The sequence below is a fragment of the Amia ocellicauda genome, chromosome 5, assembly GCF_036373705.1.
Source record: "Amia ocellicauda isolate fAmiCal2 chromosome 5, fAmiCal2.hap1, whole genome shotgun sequence".
Taxonomy (NCBI): Eukaryota; Metazoa; Chordata; class Actinopteri; order Amiiformes; family Amiidae; genus Amia; species Amia ocellicauda.
Window position 1 is genome coordinate 26318053 of NC_089854.1, and position 21499 is coordinate 26339551.

The 21499-nt window shown below is 38.9% G+C and overlaps 1 protein-coding gene across 2 annotated transcripts in view; it reads right to left on the reverse strand.

Moving 5' to 3' along the window:
* The window catches only part of slc39a11 (solute carrier family 39, member 11), a 194304-nt gene that overhangs the window by 152093 nt on the left and 20712 nt on the right, over positions 1-21499 (reverse strand). For both annotated transcript variants that reach the window (XM_066704592.1, XM_066704591.1), the window contains exon 4: positions 16823-16981. In XM_066704592.1, the coding sequence (XP_066560689.1) occupies positions 16823-16981 (159 nt within the window). The remainder of the gene's footprint in view (positions 1-16822; positions 16982-21499) is intronic.

Genomic DNA, 21499 nt, shown 5'->3' on the forward strand with positions numbered 1-21499 from the left:
TCTATAGCATGTCAGGTGAAACTGGTCATATTTGATTAAATTAAATCACCTTCATTGGCGCCAGTTTCTGTAGAATCAAGCATGACAAGGCAATCTTCATTGACATTGTGTTTACATTCCACTTCAGCTAATGTCCGGTCAACTCCATCAAAATCTATCCATTTCAGGGTGCTTTTGGCTACTTTACTCCACCGTACTGCTGTAAGAGGCTGTACTCCTTCATGCACCACTCTGATGATACGTATGATACACATATATTCAGAGTGTTTCTTGCGTTTTGCTTTTTGTTTAGGAGAGTCACACTCGCCCATAGGCACAGCCATCTTTGCTCTGATCTCGCCTCTCTACGTTAGAACTCAAACAATACAGCCCTCTGATTGGCTAGAGAGCAGGTGCAGTGATTCTACTTGTGCATTTCAAGTGTAACGAGTCTGTAAATATAGTTAAATAGTACATTTAGAATATTTTACAAGCATTCATTTTTAGAAACCCGATTATGGAAACAAAGCTAAACAATACGGCGTGCAGCCTATGGACTATAAGTTGTGGTAGGCAGATGTATAAATAACACAAACCATAAACCATTCCTATGGGTTCCCAATTAGCAGTTCATGGTCCAGACCTGGATCCTGAAGCACTTGTTATTTACCAACAATATGACTTGCACAGTAATGAAGTACAAAACCTGTGTGCTGCTGTGAGGGGAAGAGCATATGACATAAGTGGACCCTCATTGAATCAGGTTTAAGAAGCCCTGACTGAGAATATGAAGTGACCTGAAGCCTACATGGACAGCCCTTTTGGGTAGTTTTAATACTGCTTAATTGAAACAGTATTGCTCCTCATTTGAAATACCTGTGCAATCTTTGCTGAAAATGGTCTCTTGTGTTACCCTAGGGAGCTGTTCTTAAATTGATGGTTTAGAAGCAGCGGATTCTAAAGGGGGGTGGGGGGGAGTGACACACGAAAACATCACCAGATGTTCATACTTACAAAGGCATGATGGCCAATAAAAGGACCATCCACACACAGCGTTTGTTGGAAATGTAGGAAGCCGTTAATAATCTGTGTCTCACAAACTGTGAGCAGGCTCTTTGAAGAGTGGCCTGTGTAATGTCATGTTTAGGAATGAACGCTGCTTAGCAATGACTTTCATGTTGCATCCCATCCAGCTGCACAACAAAGACAGCTCTCACTGTGTGCAAGTTGTTCACTCCTCTTCAGAAAATGTTGGCTGTGACCCTCAGAGCAGATGGCTGGTTGTGCTCTATTTAGCTACTCTCACCAAAATAACGGGTGGAGGAATTCTTACGCTTTCACTAATTAATCGCCCACATTTTAGACTGGGTATGAAGGGACATACACGTTTTGCCTTGTTTATACTTTTCCACCAGACAAAAGCATCATGACAGTTCTGATGTAACACTGATGGACACTTTAATCAAATAAAAGCAGAGAGCACTCAATAAATTCTAAGTCCAGATACCTAGCAAATGCTAATTAGATTTGTTCTTCAAGATTAAACTGATTCCATTGTATCTATGATCTGCAGTATTTATTTATTCAGACTGGGGAATAACATTATAATAACATGATTGTCCCATTAATCTTCATTTGCACTTGAAGTACAAGGCATTATTCAGCAGATTGTTATAAAGAATTGTCTGCTTTGAACATCAACTTGCTAACATTTTAAATATTCTAAAAGATGTATGTATTTGTCCATGCAGTTTATGTAATACACTTTTATGATAGTCATTTATACCATTCCGTGTGGAAACATAATGCTTCTTCCACCTTCAGCTAATGTTATTGTATTTGCTATTCTCAGCTGATGGTGGCAATATTCCATTAAAAAAGTTATTTTCACTTTTTATTGTGTATCATCTAGTATATAACTTTGAGTGTTAACAGGATCATTATTGGGTAAAATAGTAGCTTTTCAGTCAGAGGCAGCAGTCTCGCTGTGAAGTGTAACATACTCAGGTTTGGGCCCACATGGTTACTAAGCAAATGTGTGATTTATACTTTTAACAGTCAAGTGTCTCCTGCTATGCTTTATCTGTTTCCCATTGACCTCCCTGCTTTTTATGATACACAACCAAAGAATGATTCACCTCATATTTGTTATCTTTTTCCTTGTTTTGCCTCCAGCAGGTCCTGACAGAGTTATTTTGAACAGTGTTTCTCCAGGCATAACAACAGCCAGGTTGCTAGCAACTCAAGTTCCTCACACTGAACAATGGTTAAACAGCTCTTAAGTGCTCTTTCCCTAGTAACAAAAGTAAACCTGTAATATCTGAAATGTCTTAGTTGTTGTTATTTATTATTTGTTTTTTAAATTACAAGTAGGAATATAAACAGGTGTTGCACAAATGGTGAGTGCCCTTTACACAGACATTTATTATTTGAATAGTATGGTAGGTAAATAGACAAACCTTTTTGATAGCTAACCATTTGTAGACTGTATTATCATTTACTTAATGAAGGCAAAACTTTCCTATAAGTTGGTCTCGACTTTCCGTTCCCCTGAACTCGGAGCTTGATGCAGGCCTAGTTCTGCGGCTCAGCAACAGTGAGCCAGCCGGCACACTCAGTGACACAGAGCTGCATCAAAGCTTGCACAGCTCTCTCATCCCCATGGAGACACTGCCAGAAAACTAAACCGCCAAGGCCTGAGGTACAGCCAGGTCGCCAGCACCTCCTACTGCCTCCCCCCACACTTGGCCAAGCTGTCTTTAAATGAAATCAGTCGGGAATTTGTTGGACAGAACTAGCTCATTCATTTCTATATCTCCCCTGCTTGTGCCGTTTGAGGCCTTCGAAATACATTTCCCTGAAGTTCCAGATTCTCCTTAATTCAGGTCAAGGCACGCATTGAGGTGTTTGTTCATTTATTTACTGGACCATTTTCGATGGTGTTGCGGTTGTTTTAGACCAAGACTAAAATGTATAATTTCCGTGCAGCTAATTGTATGGGTCTCCGCAGCTTTGAATGGCATTTCCTTCTAATAGAAATCTGCTTTTGTGCATTTTAGCTGGCAGGGTACAGGCACATTATATTCGTCCGTTAAAGTTTAATGAGGAAATGTTCTCCAACAGCAATGAGATTAACATACAGCTATTTTACAGCCCATAAGACACTACACATAGTATTTCACAACAAGAAATGAGACGAGCCCCCTGCTCCCTGTCAGGGATTGGACGTGTTCTGCACAAAGGCAGGTTTTTCAAGGGCGCATGACCACCAGTGTGTATTGTGATGATTCTGAGAACAGTGTACAGCCCAGTATTGATGTAACTTTAAGGTAAGGGCCTGTATACATTCCACCAGCACAATAAACACTGTGTCACTGTCCTGGGAGTGAAATGAAGTGGAAGAAGCAGACTAGAATGAGAGACAGTTACTGGAAGTTACTTTTAGATGTTATAGCTATAAGAACGTTGTGATTAGAGACAGACCAGAAAAAGCCACCGGTAATGGCAATGCCTTCATTTGGGATTTCTTATGCCATCTTGAACACACAATGTCTTTTTAACAAAAAACAAAAAAAGCGATGTGAATGATAGGAAATCATCCATTTAAGCCAGGTGTTTATGCAGAAGCAGCTATATGAATTTTAATTAGACATTATCATATACTAATTTTCCTAGCCACATGATGATTTTCATTCCTCTGCTCCCCAGAGTAATAACGAGTAGTAAATTGATTCGATTGAAAAGCAGCATGTATTCCGTGCTAGAACAATCAGGCAGCATTGTGAACCGAATTCTCACCAGCGCAAGTGTGTCACAAACTGCAGTCCTAAATGATTGTGCTCTGTGGGTCCAAGGGATGAAGCAGGCCGAAACAGCGGGACTACTGTGACCAAAATGGTGCTGAAAATGAGCTCCAGGTGACAGCCAACATAATCAGATCATAAATTCCCCGCTAGCAGAGAGCAGGAGGAAGCTGTGCTGTCCAAGAAGGGAGCTCTTGTCCTAGATATTCAGCTGTGAAAAAGGAATATCCTAAAGATAATTATAGAAAACAAAATCTCACAAAAAATTATAAAATAACCTTTTCTCTGTTTTAATAGCAAAATTATATATATATATAAAAAAAATACAAGAGATGCTTAGGACATAGGAGATATTTTAAAGTTAGAGATTTGAAACATCAGTTTTGCAATGGCTTATAATTTACAGTGTACAAATAAAGAAGTTATTCTTCATAATAAAAATACTAATGATGATGATGGTTAATCTGAGTCTCAATACTGTTAAAAAATTTAAAACAATGTGAAAAATATCACATTTCTTCATCGTATAAGACTTCTTATTGGTGCCGTGTTTTTATGCCATCTCCTTAACATGTTAATCTAAATGTAAATGAACAGTAGGCCCTCAGAGCTTTTCTGAGAAATTCCCATTACATTGCTAGATAAAACAGCTAAAAATAATTAATTTAGGTTATGATTCACATGGGAAAAGCACAACTCTTGGAAAATATGCACGCACAAAAAAAAGTTATTTTATTTTTGTTTGTCTGTGCCTCAATCTTTGCAAAATCTTCGATATTCCTGATCGCTCTGATGCTCAGAGGCTAGCTCTCCTTCAGAAGGGGTGGTTTAGAGTCATTTGAGCTTAATGTTTAAACTGCTGTCTTTTAAACTCAGTACTACACTAATGGAGGGTAATCAAAAATTAGTACAAAGTAAGGGATAAACTAACACGCCACAAAAAATGGGATGACACATTCATCACACAATCATCCAGTTCTAAAACCATTGGGTATAATTTTAAATCTTATATGTATTTTGATGTATTTTTAACAAGCACATGTTCTATGCTGAAGGGGTCCCGCAGCTGTCAAGCATTTAAGAGGACAAAATGCAAGGCCACTTCACAAAGAAAGAAGGAGAGAAAACCTGAAGCTGTATTTGCAAAAAGACAAACAATCAAAAATGATATACATATGCTATGACGATCTGTGGGGTTCTTAGGCTGAATAAATGTTGTTTAAAAGAAAGGGAAACTCTTCTCAGACTCTGAAGTGTGTCATGATGCTGCTGTAGGGATGGCAAAATCAAGTCTGTCTTGTTAGATATGGCATTTTAATTCAGAGCTAAAAAAATAAATATATATATATATATATATATATATATATATATATATATATATATATATATATATATTTATTTATTTATTTTATTTTTAATTATTTTTTTTAATCACGCAGCTCCACAGAATGTCATATTACCCTGTATCTACTGACTTGCAAAAGGAGGTCAACAGCAACTGGTCACTGATAACAGAAAACAAAAGCTGAGATGGACAGGGACTCCAGCCAACCGTCAAGGAATTCTGGGAGGGAGAGAGATGTTTCAACTGCTATGGAAACTCTGAGAAATCAGAGGGAGGTCTCAAAAAGACAAACGCCCCGTATTATATTCAAAGTTTCTGTCAGCAATATGAAGACGAATACAGAGACGTGCCCCCAAAGGAGGGTTGGGGTTTGCAGCCGAATTTTAACCCGAGTGTCTGGAGTGGGTGCTAATGGAAATCTATACCCCAGCTGGTACTTCACATTGTCATTCAAAAACTCTTCTAATCAGAACAACTTGATTCAATCCGCAATAACGTCGCCCCCACACTTCCAATTAATTCTCCAAAGCTTCCAGACAACAGAAGTGTTTCCTGCTCATTATGACCATGGGGAAAAGAGAGGGGAAAATAACAACACAAATAGAAGAATAATATACATATTTATATTAATAAAAAAGCAAATATGCTGAAACCAACAGATATGTATATCAGTGTATATATATATATATATATATATATATATATATATGTATATTTGTGCATATGCGCGCGTGTGCATGCGCAGTTTGGTGCTATTTACAGAACGTGCACTGATACACCAGAAGCCACTCTCTTATGCGAGTTCTAACATAGCAATGCCACAGAGCCGGGTCACTTAATTTAATCAGTCAGTGCTCTACATAAACCTGCTGGATTTACTTGGTCATTTTCAGTCTAAACTTTATATGACTGTACCATTTGAACCTTCAGGTATGGTAACCAAGGCAACCCACTGACACTGGCTGCAGTGAAGGATGTTTCTTGTGCTCACAAAGCAGATGTGTTCAAGACTAACTCCTCGCAGCCTTTTGCACTGTGACTCCTCAGTTGAAGGAAACACAGAAATAAATGCTAGCACCTGACTGCAGTGAGAAGACTAAGTGGATATTAACATAAATGTGTGGTTTGGTTTATAGGAATTTAGAGCACGTTTATTCAGTTTTATTTGAATGTTTTAGTATTTGTGGAGTTAAAAAAAAAAATCTATCAAGTTTGAATCATTACTCAACATTCTGAACTGAAGCATTTTATTACAGCACTAAATAAAACATGAGAAGCAATCACATGACAATCAAATTTTCTTTACTTTTTTTTCTTTTAAAACAAATAGCTATTTTTGGAAAAGGAAACATTTTCATAAGAACATAAGAAAGTTAACAAACAAGGAGGAGGCCATTCGACCCCTCGTGCTTATTTGGTGTCCATTAATAACTGTGTGATCCAAGGATCCTATCCAGTCTATTTTTAAATGGTCCCAAATTTTCAGCTTCAACCACATCGCTGGGGAGTTTGTTCCACATTGTGATGACTCTCTGTGTAAAGAAGTGTCTCCTATCTTCCATCTTGAATGCCTTGAAGCCCAATTCCCATTTGTGTCCCCAGGTGCGTGTGTCCCTTCTGATCTGGAAAAGCTTCTCTGGTTTCATGTGGTCGATGCCTTTCATGATTTTGAAGACTTGAATCAAGTCCCCATGTAGTCTCCTCAGTTCCAGGGTGAAAATGTTCACTTCTTCAGTCTCTCAGTAGGACATTCCCTTCAGACCTGGAATAAGTCTGGTTGCTCTCCTCTGAACTGCCTCTAGAGCAGCGATATCTTTCTTGAAGTGTGGAGCCCAGAACTGCACACAGTATCCAGATGAGCTCTAACTAGCGCATTGTACAGTCTGAACATCACTGCCCTTGTTTTAAATTCTACACTTTTGACAATATACCCTAACATTTTGTTTGCTTTTTTTATTGCTTCCCCACATTGTTTGGATGGAGAAAGTGAGGAGTCCACATAGACTCCTAGGTCTCTCATGCAATACTTCATCTAGTTCTGTTCCTCCCATAGTGTAATTATAGTGGACATTTTTGTATTCTGCATGTAATATCTTGCACTTGTCCACATTGAATTTCATCTGCCAGGTGTCAGCCCAAACCTGAATATTATCCAAGTCCCTTTGAATAGCCTGTGCTGCCGAGATTGTATCTGCTGAGCCACCTATTCTAGTATCATCTGCAAATTTGACAAGTTTGCTAACTATCCCAGAGTCCAGATCATCAATATAGATTAGAAAAAGCGAAGCCTCTAGTACTGATCCCCTGATTTAATCGACACCCTGCGTTTCCGATACATCAACCAGTTCATAATCCATCTACTTACAGTACTGTGCAAAAGTTTTAGGCAGGTGGGTAAAAAATGCTGTAAATTAAGAATGCTTTCAAAAATAGACATGTTAATAGATTATATTTATCAATTAATTAAATGCAAAGTGAATGAACAAAATAAACATCGACATGAAATCCATATTTGGTGTGACCACCCTTTGCCTTCAATTCTTCTAGGTACACTTGCACAAAGTCAGGGATTTTGTAGGCATATAGTCAGGTGTATGATTAAACAATTATACCAAACAGGTGCTAATGATCATCAATTCAATATGTAGGTTGAAACACAGTCATTAACTGAAACAGAAACAGCTGTGTAGGAGGAATAAAACTGGGTGAGGAACAGCCAAACTCCGCTAACAAGGTGAGGTTGCTAAAGACAGTTTACTGTCAAAAGTCATACACCATGGCAAGACTGAGCACAGCAACAAGACACAAGGTAGTTATACTGCATCAGCAAGGTCTCTCCCAGGCAGACATTTCAAGGCAGACAGGGGTTTCCAGATGTGCTGTCCAAGCTCTTTTGAAGAAGCACAAAGAAACGGGCAACGTTGAGGACCGTAGACGCAGTGATCGGCCAAGGAAACTTACTGCAGCAGATGAAAGACACATCATGCTTACTTCCCTTTGCAATCGGAAGACGTCCAGTAGTGCCATCAGCTCAGAATTGGCAGAAAACAGTGGGACCCTGGTACACCCATCTACTGTCCGGAGAAGTCTGGTCAGAAGTGGCCTTCATGGAAGACTTGCGGCCAAAAAGCCATACCTCCGACATGGAAACAAGGCCAAGCGACTCAACTATGCACGAAAACACAGGAACTGGGGTGCAGAAATATGGCAGCTGGTGCTCTGGACTGATGACTCAAAAATTGAAATATTTGGCTGTTGCAGAAGGCAGTTTGTTCGCCGAAGGGCTGGACACGAATGAGCGTCTGCAGGCAACAGTGAAGCATGGTGGAGGTTCCTCGCAAGTTTTGGGCTGCATTTCTGCAAATGGAGTTGGGGATTTGGTCAGAATTAATGGTCTCCTCAATGCTGAGAAGTACAGGCAGATACTTATCCATCATGCAATACCATCAGGGAGGCATCTCATTGGCCACACATTTATTGTGCAGCATGACAACGACCCTAAACATACAGCGAAAGTCATTAAGAACTATCCTCAGCGTAAAGAAGAACAAGGAGTCATGGAAGTGATGGTATGGCCCTCACAGAGCCCTGATCATTGAGTCTGTCTGGGATTACATGAAGAGAGAGAAGCAGCTGAGGCTGCCTAAATCCACAGAAGAACTGTGGTTATTTCTCCAAGATATTTGGGCCAACCTACCTGCCGAATTCTTTCATAAACTGTGTGCAAGTGTACCTAGAAGAATTGATGCTGTTTTGAAGGCAAAGGGTGGTCACACCAAATATGGATTTGGTGTAAATTTTTCTTCTGTTCACTCACTTTGCAATTTGTTAACTAATTAATATAATCTATTAACATGTCATTTTTTGAAAGCATTCTTACTTTACATTTTTTTTTCACACCTGCCTAAACCTTTTGCACAGTACTGTACATTACCCTGAATGCCTACAGCTTCCAATGTGATGATCAGTCTTTGGTGCAGAACCTTATCAAAAGCTTTTGAAAATCTAAGTATATCATGTCATATGCTTTCATGTGATCTACAGCTGCAGTAGCATTAGTAAGACTAATAGATTAGTAAGACATGATCTTGACTATCTTGACCATGTTGACTATCTCCAAGAATAGTAATAATTTTCCTCACCTCATCCCCTTAATGTAGCCTCACTTCAGACAGAATTCAATTCTAAGAAACTATACATAGACAAGGAGAAAGACTGAATAAAATTAAAAGAACAGTGACTTTAGAAACTGATAACACTAGTTTAGGTATACATTACATTACATTACATTACATTATTTGTCATTTAGCAGATGCTCTTATCCAGGGTGACTTACATTTGTACCCATTCATACAGCTGGGCATTTTACTGGTTATGCTGAAAAGGCTATTCAAGAGACCTGATCCACTCAAATTTCTGGAAATGTAGATATATGTCAGATATACATGTATCATTTCCGTGACCAAAACATGGAGGATACAAGCTTGCACGCAGCTTAGCATCGCACTTTGCATGTTCTGCTCCCTTTGGGATAATGTAAACATTAACTCTGAAAGGTAAAACTGCTAAAGCACTAATGGTATTGCCTAATGTATCACAAAACTGGAATGGCTTTTTACTGTCACACATTTGACAGAATCCTGGTACAGTTGTGTTAGCCAATCTAAACCAAGTCTCATTACTGAAGATTTAAGAGTTGCAAAAGAGGTCAGAAATGGAGTAGATTTCATTAGTATGACAGGCACTGTGGTAACAAGCTCCCCTGCAGTGCTGGCAACACCTGGAGCTTTGCTTTGAGTGTCTTTTTACTGACAGGCTGACATCCACAGCAAGGGGCTGCATTAATGAAGCTCTGACAATGCCCCACATCCGTTCTGATGGCATCTATTGTCTCATCCAACAAAATGCCGGGGTCTTGCAAAGGTTAGAGGGCTGGGGTGCCATTTACACAGGAGGGCCAGGAGATCTGATTGCGAGGGAAGCTGCTGGACTGAATACAGAATTCAACACTTTTATGGACAGGTGGAAACAGCTGTGCAGCCCTGTGTGGGACAGCTTTATTAATGCTGGCACAAATAATGTACCTGCCCTCCTCCCATTGCTCTCTGATGAAGACCATATTGCCCACCAAAATGTCAGGATTTACGTCACGACTCTTTTGGAAAATTACGCCCGTAAAATGGAAATATACTTATATCCACACAGGGATTACCATAGCTTCATCCAAACAGTTCTCTGCCTCAAATAAATAAATACAACAACCAATGAAATAAATGATAAGCCTCTGTCCCTGGAAACCATCCAGCGAAATTACAGCGTCAAAGGAAATCGTTTCAAAATCCAGTGGCGTACATTGGGCCCACTCATTCAGCCTGAAGTATTTGCATTATGGCCCGTAAAAGTAGCACCAGCAGCTGAATAAACGGAATGCAGGGCGAGTCAATAAAACACAAATCACTGCAATGCTCTGCAATCGTGGGATATTTGACAGTCATCTGAGATACACCGATGGAACTGGAGTTGGGGAAGGTATGTGTTGGGGGGGGTAAACAGAAATTGAATTAAAATTACCGCCAACATTTTTAACTTTGCCAGTGATCTCCTGGAAATGATTAATCCTACTCATTTTAAAAGAGGATGAGGGATGAGATACCAGAAATGTAGAAAAAGCACTGTGGATACAGATAACAAAAGAGGCAGGGGACAAACAAGAATATGTTGACAGAGACGAAATGGGTATAAAACACAAAAAAATCAGCTCTGCCATCATGTCCATTTCCCATCCATGACAAGATAGTCAAAGAATATTAAGCTGAATTCTGCACATCGTTGCTTAATGCACTGATTTAGCACATAGACTGATTGTAATAATTCAGTAAATTGAAATTAAGTATTTTTGAGCTCTGAATTAAGTAACTTGTGTATGAGCAAAAAGCAACTAAAAAGACCTAAATTAAGCAAAATCACTTCCATGAAAGAGCTGCTTAAGAAATTGGGAAAAATTATTAGTTACAAAACAGCTGGGGAAACTTGAGGCTCCGGATGCAGAGCTGGCTTTGTTAGTGGTAGCCCATTTAGATCACCAGTAAATCATCTGTAAAAACTAAGTTGAACAGCTACACATTTCATAATTGTGAGGCACAGCAAAACCTGGGACTATGAAATAGTGTTCATATTTAGTTGAAGGGGAAATTGTTCATACAGAGCACTGTTGCTTTAATAATATTGAACAGGAAAAAAAAAAAATCAACAGAAGAGGCCCTTTTCAACATCCTACTCCATTTTTATGCAAACATAAGTCTTGTTTAAGATCGATACAAATCAGAAGGGGTAACTGTGTCCATTAGACGCCATACCTTTGCCTAGAGTAATAAGCAGAATTTTGTCTAGGAAAAATGAAGATAGATACACATAATCTGTAGGCTTGATTCCTCCGCCACTGGAGCGCCCATAAAGAAAATGATTCTAATATTCTGCTACATTTACTGTCTTTCTACAAGTGATGCATCATTTTGCTCTTACACCACACTGAGCTGTATGTGATTTAAGCAATGCAATAAAACTCACAAGGCAGAAAGTGGAGTCCAATTTTTGACGAGGCTGTGTACATCAAAATGAAGCACCAAGCCAATGTCTCAGGTTAGCACTTCCTGATTTGAAAGTTCTTGGTCTGTTTTATGGATTTATTGATTTACCGTAAAACTTCAATTAAACGCCCCCAGCGTTTATTCCAAAAAACTGCAAAAGGCCCCGGAGTCAATTGGAGACCGGCGATTGCATTAAACATTCATAATAACTCATGCAGGGTAAGAAGATAAGAAGAGCCTGGAAACATTGCTTCATTGTAGAAGCAGGCTAATAGGCCAGGCTTTTATTTTTGTATCTTTTTAATCATTATTATTATTTAATAATTTTATTTCCAAAGATGTAAACAAATCACATTCAATGTATGGTGAACTATACACTGGATTGAAAACAAATACCAGTAATTCTGTGAGCAGTCTAAGATGCGATATACTGTGAACTCTCGCTAAATAAACAAAAAGCACAAAACTGTGGAAATATGCTTTAAACCAAACCATCAACATTATACTTCATTAATGCATTGTTTATGTCGCAATTGACAGTTAGTTAAATCACTACAATTAACAGCAATATATATATATATATATATATATATATATACACACACCAATCAGCCATAACATTATGACCACTGACAGGTGAAGTGAATAACACTGATAATCTCGTTATCATGGCACCTGTCAGTGGGTGGGATATATTAGGCAGCAAGTGAATACTTTGTCCTCAAAGTTGATGTGTTAGAAGCAGGAAAAATGGGCAAACGAAAGGATCTGAGCGACTTTGACAAGGGCCAAATTGTGATGGCTACACGACTGGGTCAGAGCATCTCCAAAACTGCAGCTCTTGTGGGGTGTTCCCGGTCTGCAGTGGTCAGTACCTATCAAAAGTGGTCCAAGGAAGGAAAAGCGGTGAACCGGCAAAAGGGTCATAGGCAGCCAAGGCTCATTGATGCACGTGGGGACTGAAGGCTGGCCCGTGTGGTCCGATCCAACAGACGAGCTACTGTAGCTCAAATTGCTGAAAAAGTTGACCCCTGTCCACTGCCGAAAGCGCCTACAATGGGCACATGAGCATCAGAACTGGACCATGGAGCAATGGAAGAAGGTGGCCTGGTCTGATGAATCACGAGTTCAAGGTGTTGCCTCCAAATTCCCCAGATCTCAATCCAATCGAGCATCTGTGGGATGTGCTGGACAAACAAGTCCGATCCATGGAGGCCCAACCTCGCAACTTACAGGACTTAAAGGATCTGCTGCTAACGTCTTGGTGCCAGATACCACAGCACACCTTCAGAGGTCTAGTGGAGTCCATGCCTCGACAGGTCAGGGCTGTTTTAGTGGCAAAAGGGGGACCCACACAATATTAGGCAGGTGGTCATAATGTTATGGCTGATCGGTGTATGTATAGTTAAAGTGAGAAATAAATTAATAAAAACACGTGATGGTGTTTTTTTAATTAATATACGGTATATATTTACTGAAAACAAGATAGATGCAAAAATTAAAATATAAGTTTACGTAAATATGTTGTGGGAGGTTCTTTCAAATGTGTTAATGCATCTTTTGAAACTCTATCGATTTCCCTTTTCTTTATTTATAAAACATTATCAACTTTGTTTTGTAACCCAGCGTTTATTAGAGACTGGCTTTTGTTTACATTATTATGCAAATCAACCCGGCGACTATTGGAGATTAGCTGCTATTTGAGACCCAGCGGTATTTACGGTATTTATGAAGTTGTGCATAGCTAAGACTCCCAAATTTTACAATTCACGCAGATCTGAAAAAAAAAAACATTTTATGAGCCCCCTGCAGAGTCCACAATCTTCTAGAAGGAAGACCACTCTGGTTTGGGGAATTTTTCATTAATTTTGCTCTCTCCGTGATCTTCAATACTTGTGATTTTAAAAAGCACACAGATTCTCACAAGCCATTTATCTTCATCCACTGGGTAAAAACAAGAGCGATTATTCCTGACAGCAGCATGCCCTCCAGAGAAATGATAACGATTGATATTGCACAGAAACAACATTTTGAAAATCATGGTCAACACAACATCTCTCAAACCCTCACCAGCCCACCCAGATATTAGTTTTCCTTGCTTTTCAGAATATGCTCATAAATATGTCTCCATGTCAACCCTCACAAATGTGCTGCAAAAACTGGATTTCAGCTTATTTCAATATAAAACAGGGCTACTGCCTATGCTGAGGGGAATTTGATATAGAACCAGATGTTGAATCAAACACGCATAGAGAAATAAATATTCAATGGGCTTCACAACGGCTGTGAACACTATCACAGTATCTGCAATAGCTAAGAAACCAGGGAGGATTTGTTTTTATATTTTGAAGGGTGCTTTCAAACCTTATCAATGTGATTCATCCTTTTAATAAGATCTTGTACATAAGGTCATAAAACACATTGCGTTCTAATAGGACACCAAAATTAGGAGACTGAACCGTATACATTGCTTTTGAAATGTAGTTTCTGTAAACTCACTAAGAGAAGTTGAGCATTTTTCTTAAATTGTGTGAAGATTGTGTCTGAATCAGTCAGACTTTTGCTGTTTTTTATTTTTTATTTTAGGCTATTCAATACCTGATCAACTCAATTTTTTTGTATTTAATTTTGTACTAATTCTTTTCATTTTAAATGGCATGCACTGTTCATTAGAGAAAAATTGCTCATGGCTAAAGTGAATACAAAAACATATATTTCAATGCCATGCCAATAAGACAATAATAATAAGGAACTCCACCCCCTTGCATTATTGACCTATGAACATTGACAGAGTTTCATCTTCTATCAAGACAAGCAGCAAAGATCAGTTTCAGTCAGACATGATCCCAAATGCAGCAGCAAAGACATCTTTCATTTAGATTAAAAAAAGATATATGAAGGAAATTAAGTTAAACATTAAAAGCAGCCAATTGACCATGTGAAACATGCTCCAATAGTTATAATAGATGAAAGCTCAAAGCTTACTAAAAAAAAAATATAATTGAAAATGCAATTCATTTATACCCATAATATTAGCAAATAAATTAAAATTAACCTAATTGTTATGTCTTTGTACTTTAATTTTCTATCTTCCATAGTCTCAGGGAAAATGTAATTAGTTTCTTTTGTTTTTTTCCTCTCTCTCTCTCAATACATCAGTGTTTTTTTTTTTTTCCTTCCTTTATTTCAAGGGCTCAAGGCCAAAAAGGTTGTTCTCACACCGGTCTGATGGCTTTGGTTTTATGCAGCCTTTCAGTTATCAACCTGGGGGGAGAGTTTTTGATTTCAGAAATGTCAAAGACCTCATTGAGCTAGGTGTATCCCAATTTATTAATTACATAATAAAGATCAGGATGACCCCAGGTCACCCCATAGAAGCCCTCCACCTCTAGGGTCAGTCTACAACGATTTGTAAATTAAACACTCTGCAGAGGATTCAAAATAAAGGCATTTGTATTGTGTGGGTGTCTATTAATAAACTAGAAGAAAATCTGCTGAAATTAAACATACTAGGCCTAAATACTGGACACAGAAAGATGATCTCAACATTTATTCAGTATTGAAATCCCCCTTGTGATTCCAAATAAACATTTGGATTATAATCAAGTTGCGTTAATTGTAAAGTAATTGCACATGCAAATACTTGTCATACAGTAATTACGATTTGATTGCACAATTAGAGGTAGCAGTAGTGCTGAAAGTAATCAAAATGGAATGAACAGTACAGTAATTATTATTTTACTTGACTAAATGTTGCCAAAACAGATCACTTTCTGTCTTTATGTCGTGTGGTTGACCATTTCAGGTATGGTTTGAGGCAGGAACACATACATCCAGTCCAAGGAGGGCCGCAATACAGTACAGATGGTTTTTTAGTCCTCTTTAAACATGAAGTGTTTTACAAACTGGGGGAAATGCTTAAATCAAGCCAAGATTTTGTGATAATATAGGTAGCTATGAGTTCAGGTGCAATGATGTTCATCACTGGTATGGAGTACTCATATCAGTCCATTTTCCTCTGTGGTTCACAAGAGAAACCATGAATGCCCACTGCACCTTAAACCCCTCTGAGACATTAGTCATATTTGAAGAGGAAATGTTTATATTTTTGTCTTTTTCATTTTGTTCAGCCAGTAACGTACAGGTAAGTTTGTCAAGGACATCTAAACACTGTACCACAAAAGGCCTTGCAAAGGAATAAGTCTGAAAAACTACACTGTTAGCTTGTTGATGATGCTGGTTACTTTTGTTCGCACAACAATTAATCATTGGGTGAAGCCTTTGATTTTGGGATTTGTTGTTTTTTAGATGTATTAAGTAGGAAAGGATTTAATGCCTGAACAATCAGACAAGCACAATCTGTGGAGAGGAAGAGAAACTGCTTTCCCTGTGGATCATTGCCCTCTATGCAGCTGACGTGATCATTGTCCTTGGTCATGCACTGCCTTCTTGCAATGCCAGCTTGCTGCAGTGTTTCAGTACACAACAAACCCTGGGGGAGCTGGGCGGGTTTTGTTTTTCCAGGCCCACTCTCTGGAACCATTTGTTTCTTCTCAGTCAGAATCACAACCACCTCCGTTCTTTTAAGTCCAGCTTGCAACAAATCTCTAATTTGTTTAATGTTTAATATGCATAGATCAAGTGTTTTTTTCTCGCCAGCTAAGCAGGCTTCAAAAGCCATTTCTGCCTGAACAGTGTTTAGGTTTGATTTTCTATTTCTTTGTTTCATATGTAAAAAACAATGAAGAGCTTTGGGGATTGTAAGTTGAGGAAAAGCTGGCTTTTATGTATAGACTGGCGGGCTGGCTGACAGAACGTCAACTAACACAATTTACCTGAAGAAAGGTTATTTATAAGCTGCTGATACGTCTTTGCATCTATTAATACTGTATATGTTTTCATATATTCGTAAATGGCCATTATTTTAACTCATTTATTTAATTCATTATTTTTAATAATATAAAATTTTGTTGGCTACTAGCAACTATTGTATGTAATGTCATAGTTACAACAATCTGTTACAAACTCCATTTCAATAAAAGGTTTTTATATGCATGTTGGATTTTTTTATGGCACCGCCATTCTTGGTGAAGATATTTGTGACTCACCATTGCAGGCATCAGGATATCAGCACCGTACACAAAGGCAGCTCCCAGGGTGAAGCCTACAGCAACTGGGACGAACGCGAAGGACCCATACTTGCCAGAATCCTCTGCCATATCAATTGCTGGGGCGAGCAATGACCAGTAGGAGGCTGCCAGCATCACCTGCAAAGAAAATCAAAAAATATCTATCTCAGGACAATTATTACCAACATATATGAGTCCTGATCAGGGGTTGTAAAATATAAGTGTTTTAAAAGAAACTAATAACAAAAGTCAACTGTAACTACAGTCAAAGAAAGAACTTACAATTGTGCCTTTCATAAAAAAAAAAGCACAAACACTCTCAGACAACTTGCTTGTTCAAGATCCATTTGACATTTTAAATTGAGATTGCTGTTGGTTTTCCATTATTAGCGCGGTTCCCCCAAGCCAAGTTAATGGTGGACAGAATGGCTTTCAATTGCTCCGATCCCCTGAGAAGAATCAGCATCATTGCTTAAAGCAAAAAAAAAAAATCTTGCTTTTGCCTTCCATAAACCTTAGGGACGGACAAGAATTACTATGCGTTTATACTATTAATGTCGCATACCGGGGAAAAGACATTGTAAATTAACCGACAGCTAAAGTGTGGTTAGAATGTCTTTAGCTAACAAGCGCAGTTTCTACAACATAGGATTTCAAAAGAGCAGTAGCCCGTTTCATAATGCCCACTGGAATTACTTCTTCTGTGTATTTGTACTGACGGCTAAGGAATTAAACATCTTCTGCTTCAACAAAATTAGCCCTTTCGCTCAGCGATATGGTGGTAAATGAAAGCGCTGGGGTTGACACACTTTAGGACTCCGACAGCTTACCGGGGCATAACACACAGAGGAATTAAGTGTCTGTTTCTCTAAGAAACCATTATAGCTTCAATTCCGAGAGGAGATGAAGGAGAATAGCATACCAGCGTGTTCATTCCAGCAGTAATATCCATCATCGCACATTGCGCAGATTAAAGAAAATGAAGACAGGGTTCCAATTAAATTTAAATGAAAGTGGGAAAACAAGACGTTTGCATTATGGTCCATACACATTTAAGGGGTACCTCAATAACCAAGACATTTTAAGGACCTATCGTTTGCATCTGCACAAGATGTTTACACAAATTAGCACAACACAAAGTGTCTATATTTGGACAACTAGAGTTGCCAACCTTTCAACAAAGTTAAAGCAATGAGGAATTTGCAAATATCAGCCAATCAACATGGGATTCCATTTGTCTGTCAATACTCTGTCTTTGAGAAGGAGTTGAAAGCAGCACCAAAAGAGGTTTTCCAAACCAAGCAAACATTTCAACCACAGTTCACAAGCTGTGTGTTCAGAAAAAAAAAAAAAGATGCATTCAAATCTTTCACTTCTAAGAGTATTTTCATTATGGTTACTCTGTCTTTACAAGTGAATGACAGGTCAGCTAAAAGGCTGCTGTAGTCTACATCACCTGACAGCTCCCCAGTATGTTTATTGAAGTGCAGATTTAATCAGTTCGTTCACTGCTTGTAAATGGCCCAAGTCACGCTCATCTCCGCACTGGGCAGACGAAATACACCTTGAGAACAAATGAAAGGTAATGAAATCTCTGATGGAAAACATGCCCTGGATACCTAATGCTGTAATTAAAGACTAGGCCATGTAGAGTCTCCAGGGTTAAATCGCATTGTCTATCTGCGAACACTAGGAGAAAAGACAAAAATCGCTGAGCTAGATATTGTGGTTGTGGCTGATTTTCTTGATCATCAGGAATGGAATTTTGATAGTGTGTGTTCTTTAGTCCTTGTAGTGCTGATGTTCACTGAAATAAGAAAAAACAAATTCTGTGACTGTGGCTTGAACCATAGCTCTTGCCCTCTCTCCAAAAGGGAAAGCTGCCGATTTTGTCCAGAGTTACAGGCTTCATTCATTTCCACTAGACTGTGGTTATTCAGCAGATGTCTATGTTCTGAAAACAGTACCATTCCAAGAACATCTAGGACAACATACAGAGAGCAAATAGACACAGTGATTCTCCTTCACACCTCTGCAGAAAAAACTGATGTATTCATAATCAGTCCAAAAGCAGAGAGATATTTTTTTATGCAGCTTGAGTATTTGATTTTTTTTTTTTGTCAGAAGGTAAGAAAACCATTAATGAAGTTTTCTTCAATTATTGCAGAAGAGTGGAAAGCAATTTATGGGGCAACTGCAATTTCTAGATTGAGAGTACTGGACTGGTAATAACAGTTAGACTTGGGGATATCACATTGTTTTCTTTCTAGATTGACTTAATATCATTCAATTTATAATTTAAAATGCAATGCATTAAGTGAAGCAATACGTAAGTGGATTCATTAATATTTAAAACTGTAATGTTCAAGTACACAAATATATGCATACAAGATCATCAGATGAATGCACAAAAACTATGAACACAGAATAGAACATGCCAATGCTATTGTATACAGCACATACAAATTAAATCTTCAGGCACGTCGTTAATTAGTTTGGGAAATGAACGCACTTAGCTTTCCAAAAAGCAATCAATCAGTGGCTTAACTGCAAAGTAAAAAATGAAAAATGAACCAAGGCATAATAACAACACAAGACCATTTATTTTCCCTTTATGTTCTGGAAGTGTGAAGATTATATTTAGAAAGATGTTTGATATATTCTGTTGAACCTTTCCCTGTAGTTGTGTCTAAAGAAAAATTGCATTGAATATTCTGATATTGAGGAATTTTTAAAAATGATAATGGGTATCTGTGGTCATTTATATCATTACAACTATGGAATTGTAGCATAACAGCCTTTATATAACATCAAATCACTTGATTATCTCGATTTGCTCTTTGTTCTCTTGAGAGTTTGTGTATGGGTGTGTGTTACTAAGGTTGGACTAATGCCAAAGTGGAGCTTTCCACAATGTATTTGGGAAGACACACTGCCTCCATGCTGTAATAAGTTTGATTGACAGCAGGAGGAATCATGCACCAATCCTCCAGCAGCACATAAGCTGATGTGGCAAAAGGAATAGGTCTCTACATTATCCACTGTTCCAGTTCATCCCAGATATGTTCTATGGGATTGAGGTCAGGACCCTCCTTGCATTTGTGCAAAGTAGACTCCACTGACATTTGAACCTCTGTCCACCTTTGAAGGACTGAACCACACAAACTCAAAAAGTGACAGACCCACTATGCCCAATCTCATCTGACCTGGTACAATGCTTTACTATTAATGAGAACTGTTCCATTAGTAAGGAGAATACAGTATAAATACATGTACAGTGAGGGAAAAAAGTATTTGATCCCCTGCTGATTTTGTACGTTTGCCCACTGACAAAGAAATGATCAGTCTATAATTTTAATGGTAGGTGTATTTTAACAGTGAGAGACAGAATAACAACAACAAAATTCAGAAAAATGCAATTCAAAAAAGTTATAAATTGATTTGCATGTTAATGAGGGAAATAAGTATTTGATCCTCTATCAATCAGCAAGATTTCTGGCTCCCAGGTGTCTTTTATACAGGTAACGAGCTGAGGGACTCAAGGGAGTGCTCCTAATCTCAGCTCGTTACCTGTATAAAAGACACCTGGGAGCCAGAAATCTTTAAACAATCAGATTCCAAACTCTCCACCATGGCCAAGACCAAAGAGCTGTCCAAGGATGTCAGGGACAAGATTGTAGACCTACACAAGGCTGGAATGGGCTACAAGACCATCGCCAAGCAGCTTGGTGAGAAGGTGACAACAGTTGGTGCGATTATTCAAAAATGGAAGAAACACAAAATAACTGTCAGTCTCCCTCAGTCTGGGGCTCCATGCAAGATCTCACCTCGTGGAGTTTCAATGATCATGAGAACGGTGAGGAATCAGCCCAGAACTACACGGGAGGATCTTGTTAATGATCTCAAGGCAGCTGGGACCATAGTCACCAAGAAAACAATTGGTAACACACTACGCCGTGAAGGACTGAAATCCTGCAGCGCCCGCAAGGTCCCCCTGCTCAAGAAAGCACATGTACAGGCCCGTCTGAAGTTTGCCAACATCTGAATGATTCAGAGGAGAACTGGGTGAAAGTGTTGTGGTCAGATGAGACCAAAATCAAGCTCTTTGGCATCAACTCAACTCGCCGTGTTTGGAGGAGGAGGAATGACCCCAAGAACACCATCCCCACCGTCAAACATGGAGGTGGAAACATTATGCTTTGGGGGTTTTTTTCTGCTAAGGGGACAGGACAACTGCACTGCATCAAAGGAACGATGGACGGGGCCATGTACCATCAAATCTTGGGTGAGAACCTCCTTCCCTCAGCCAGGGCATTGAAAATGGGTCGTGGATGGGTATTCCAGCATGACAATGACCCACAACACACAGCCAAGGCAACAAAGGAGTGGCTCAAGAAGAAGCACATTAAGGTCCTGGAGTGGCCTAGCCAGTCTCCAGACCTTAATCCCATAGAAAATCTGTGGAGGGAGCTGAAGGTTCGAGTTGCCAAACGTCAGCCTCGAAACCTTAATGACTTGGAGAGGATCTTCAAAGAGGAGTGGGACAAAATCCCTCCTGAGATGTGTGCAAACCTGGTGGCCAACTACAAGAAACGTCTGACCTCTGTGATTGCCAACAAGGGTTTTGCCACCAAGTACTAAGTCGAAGGGGTCAAA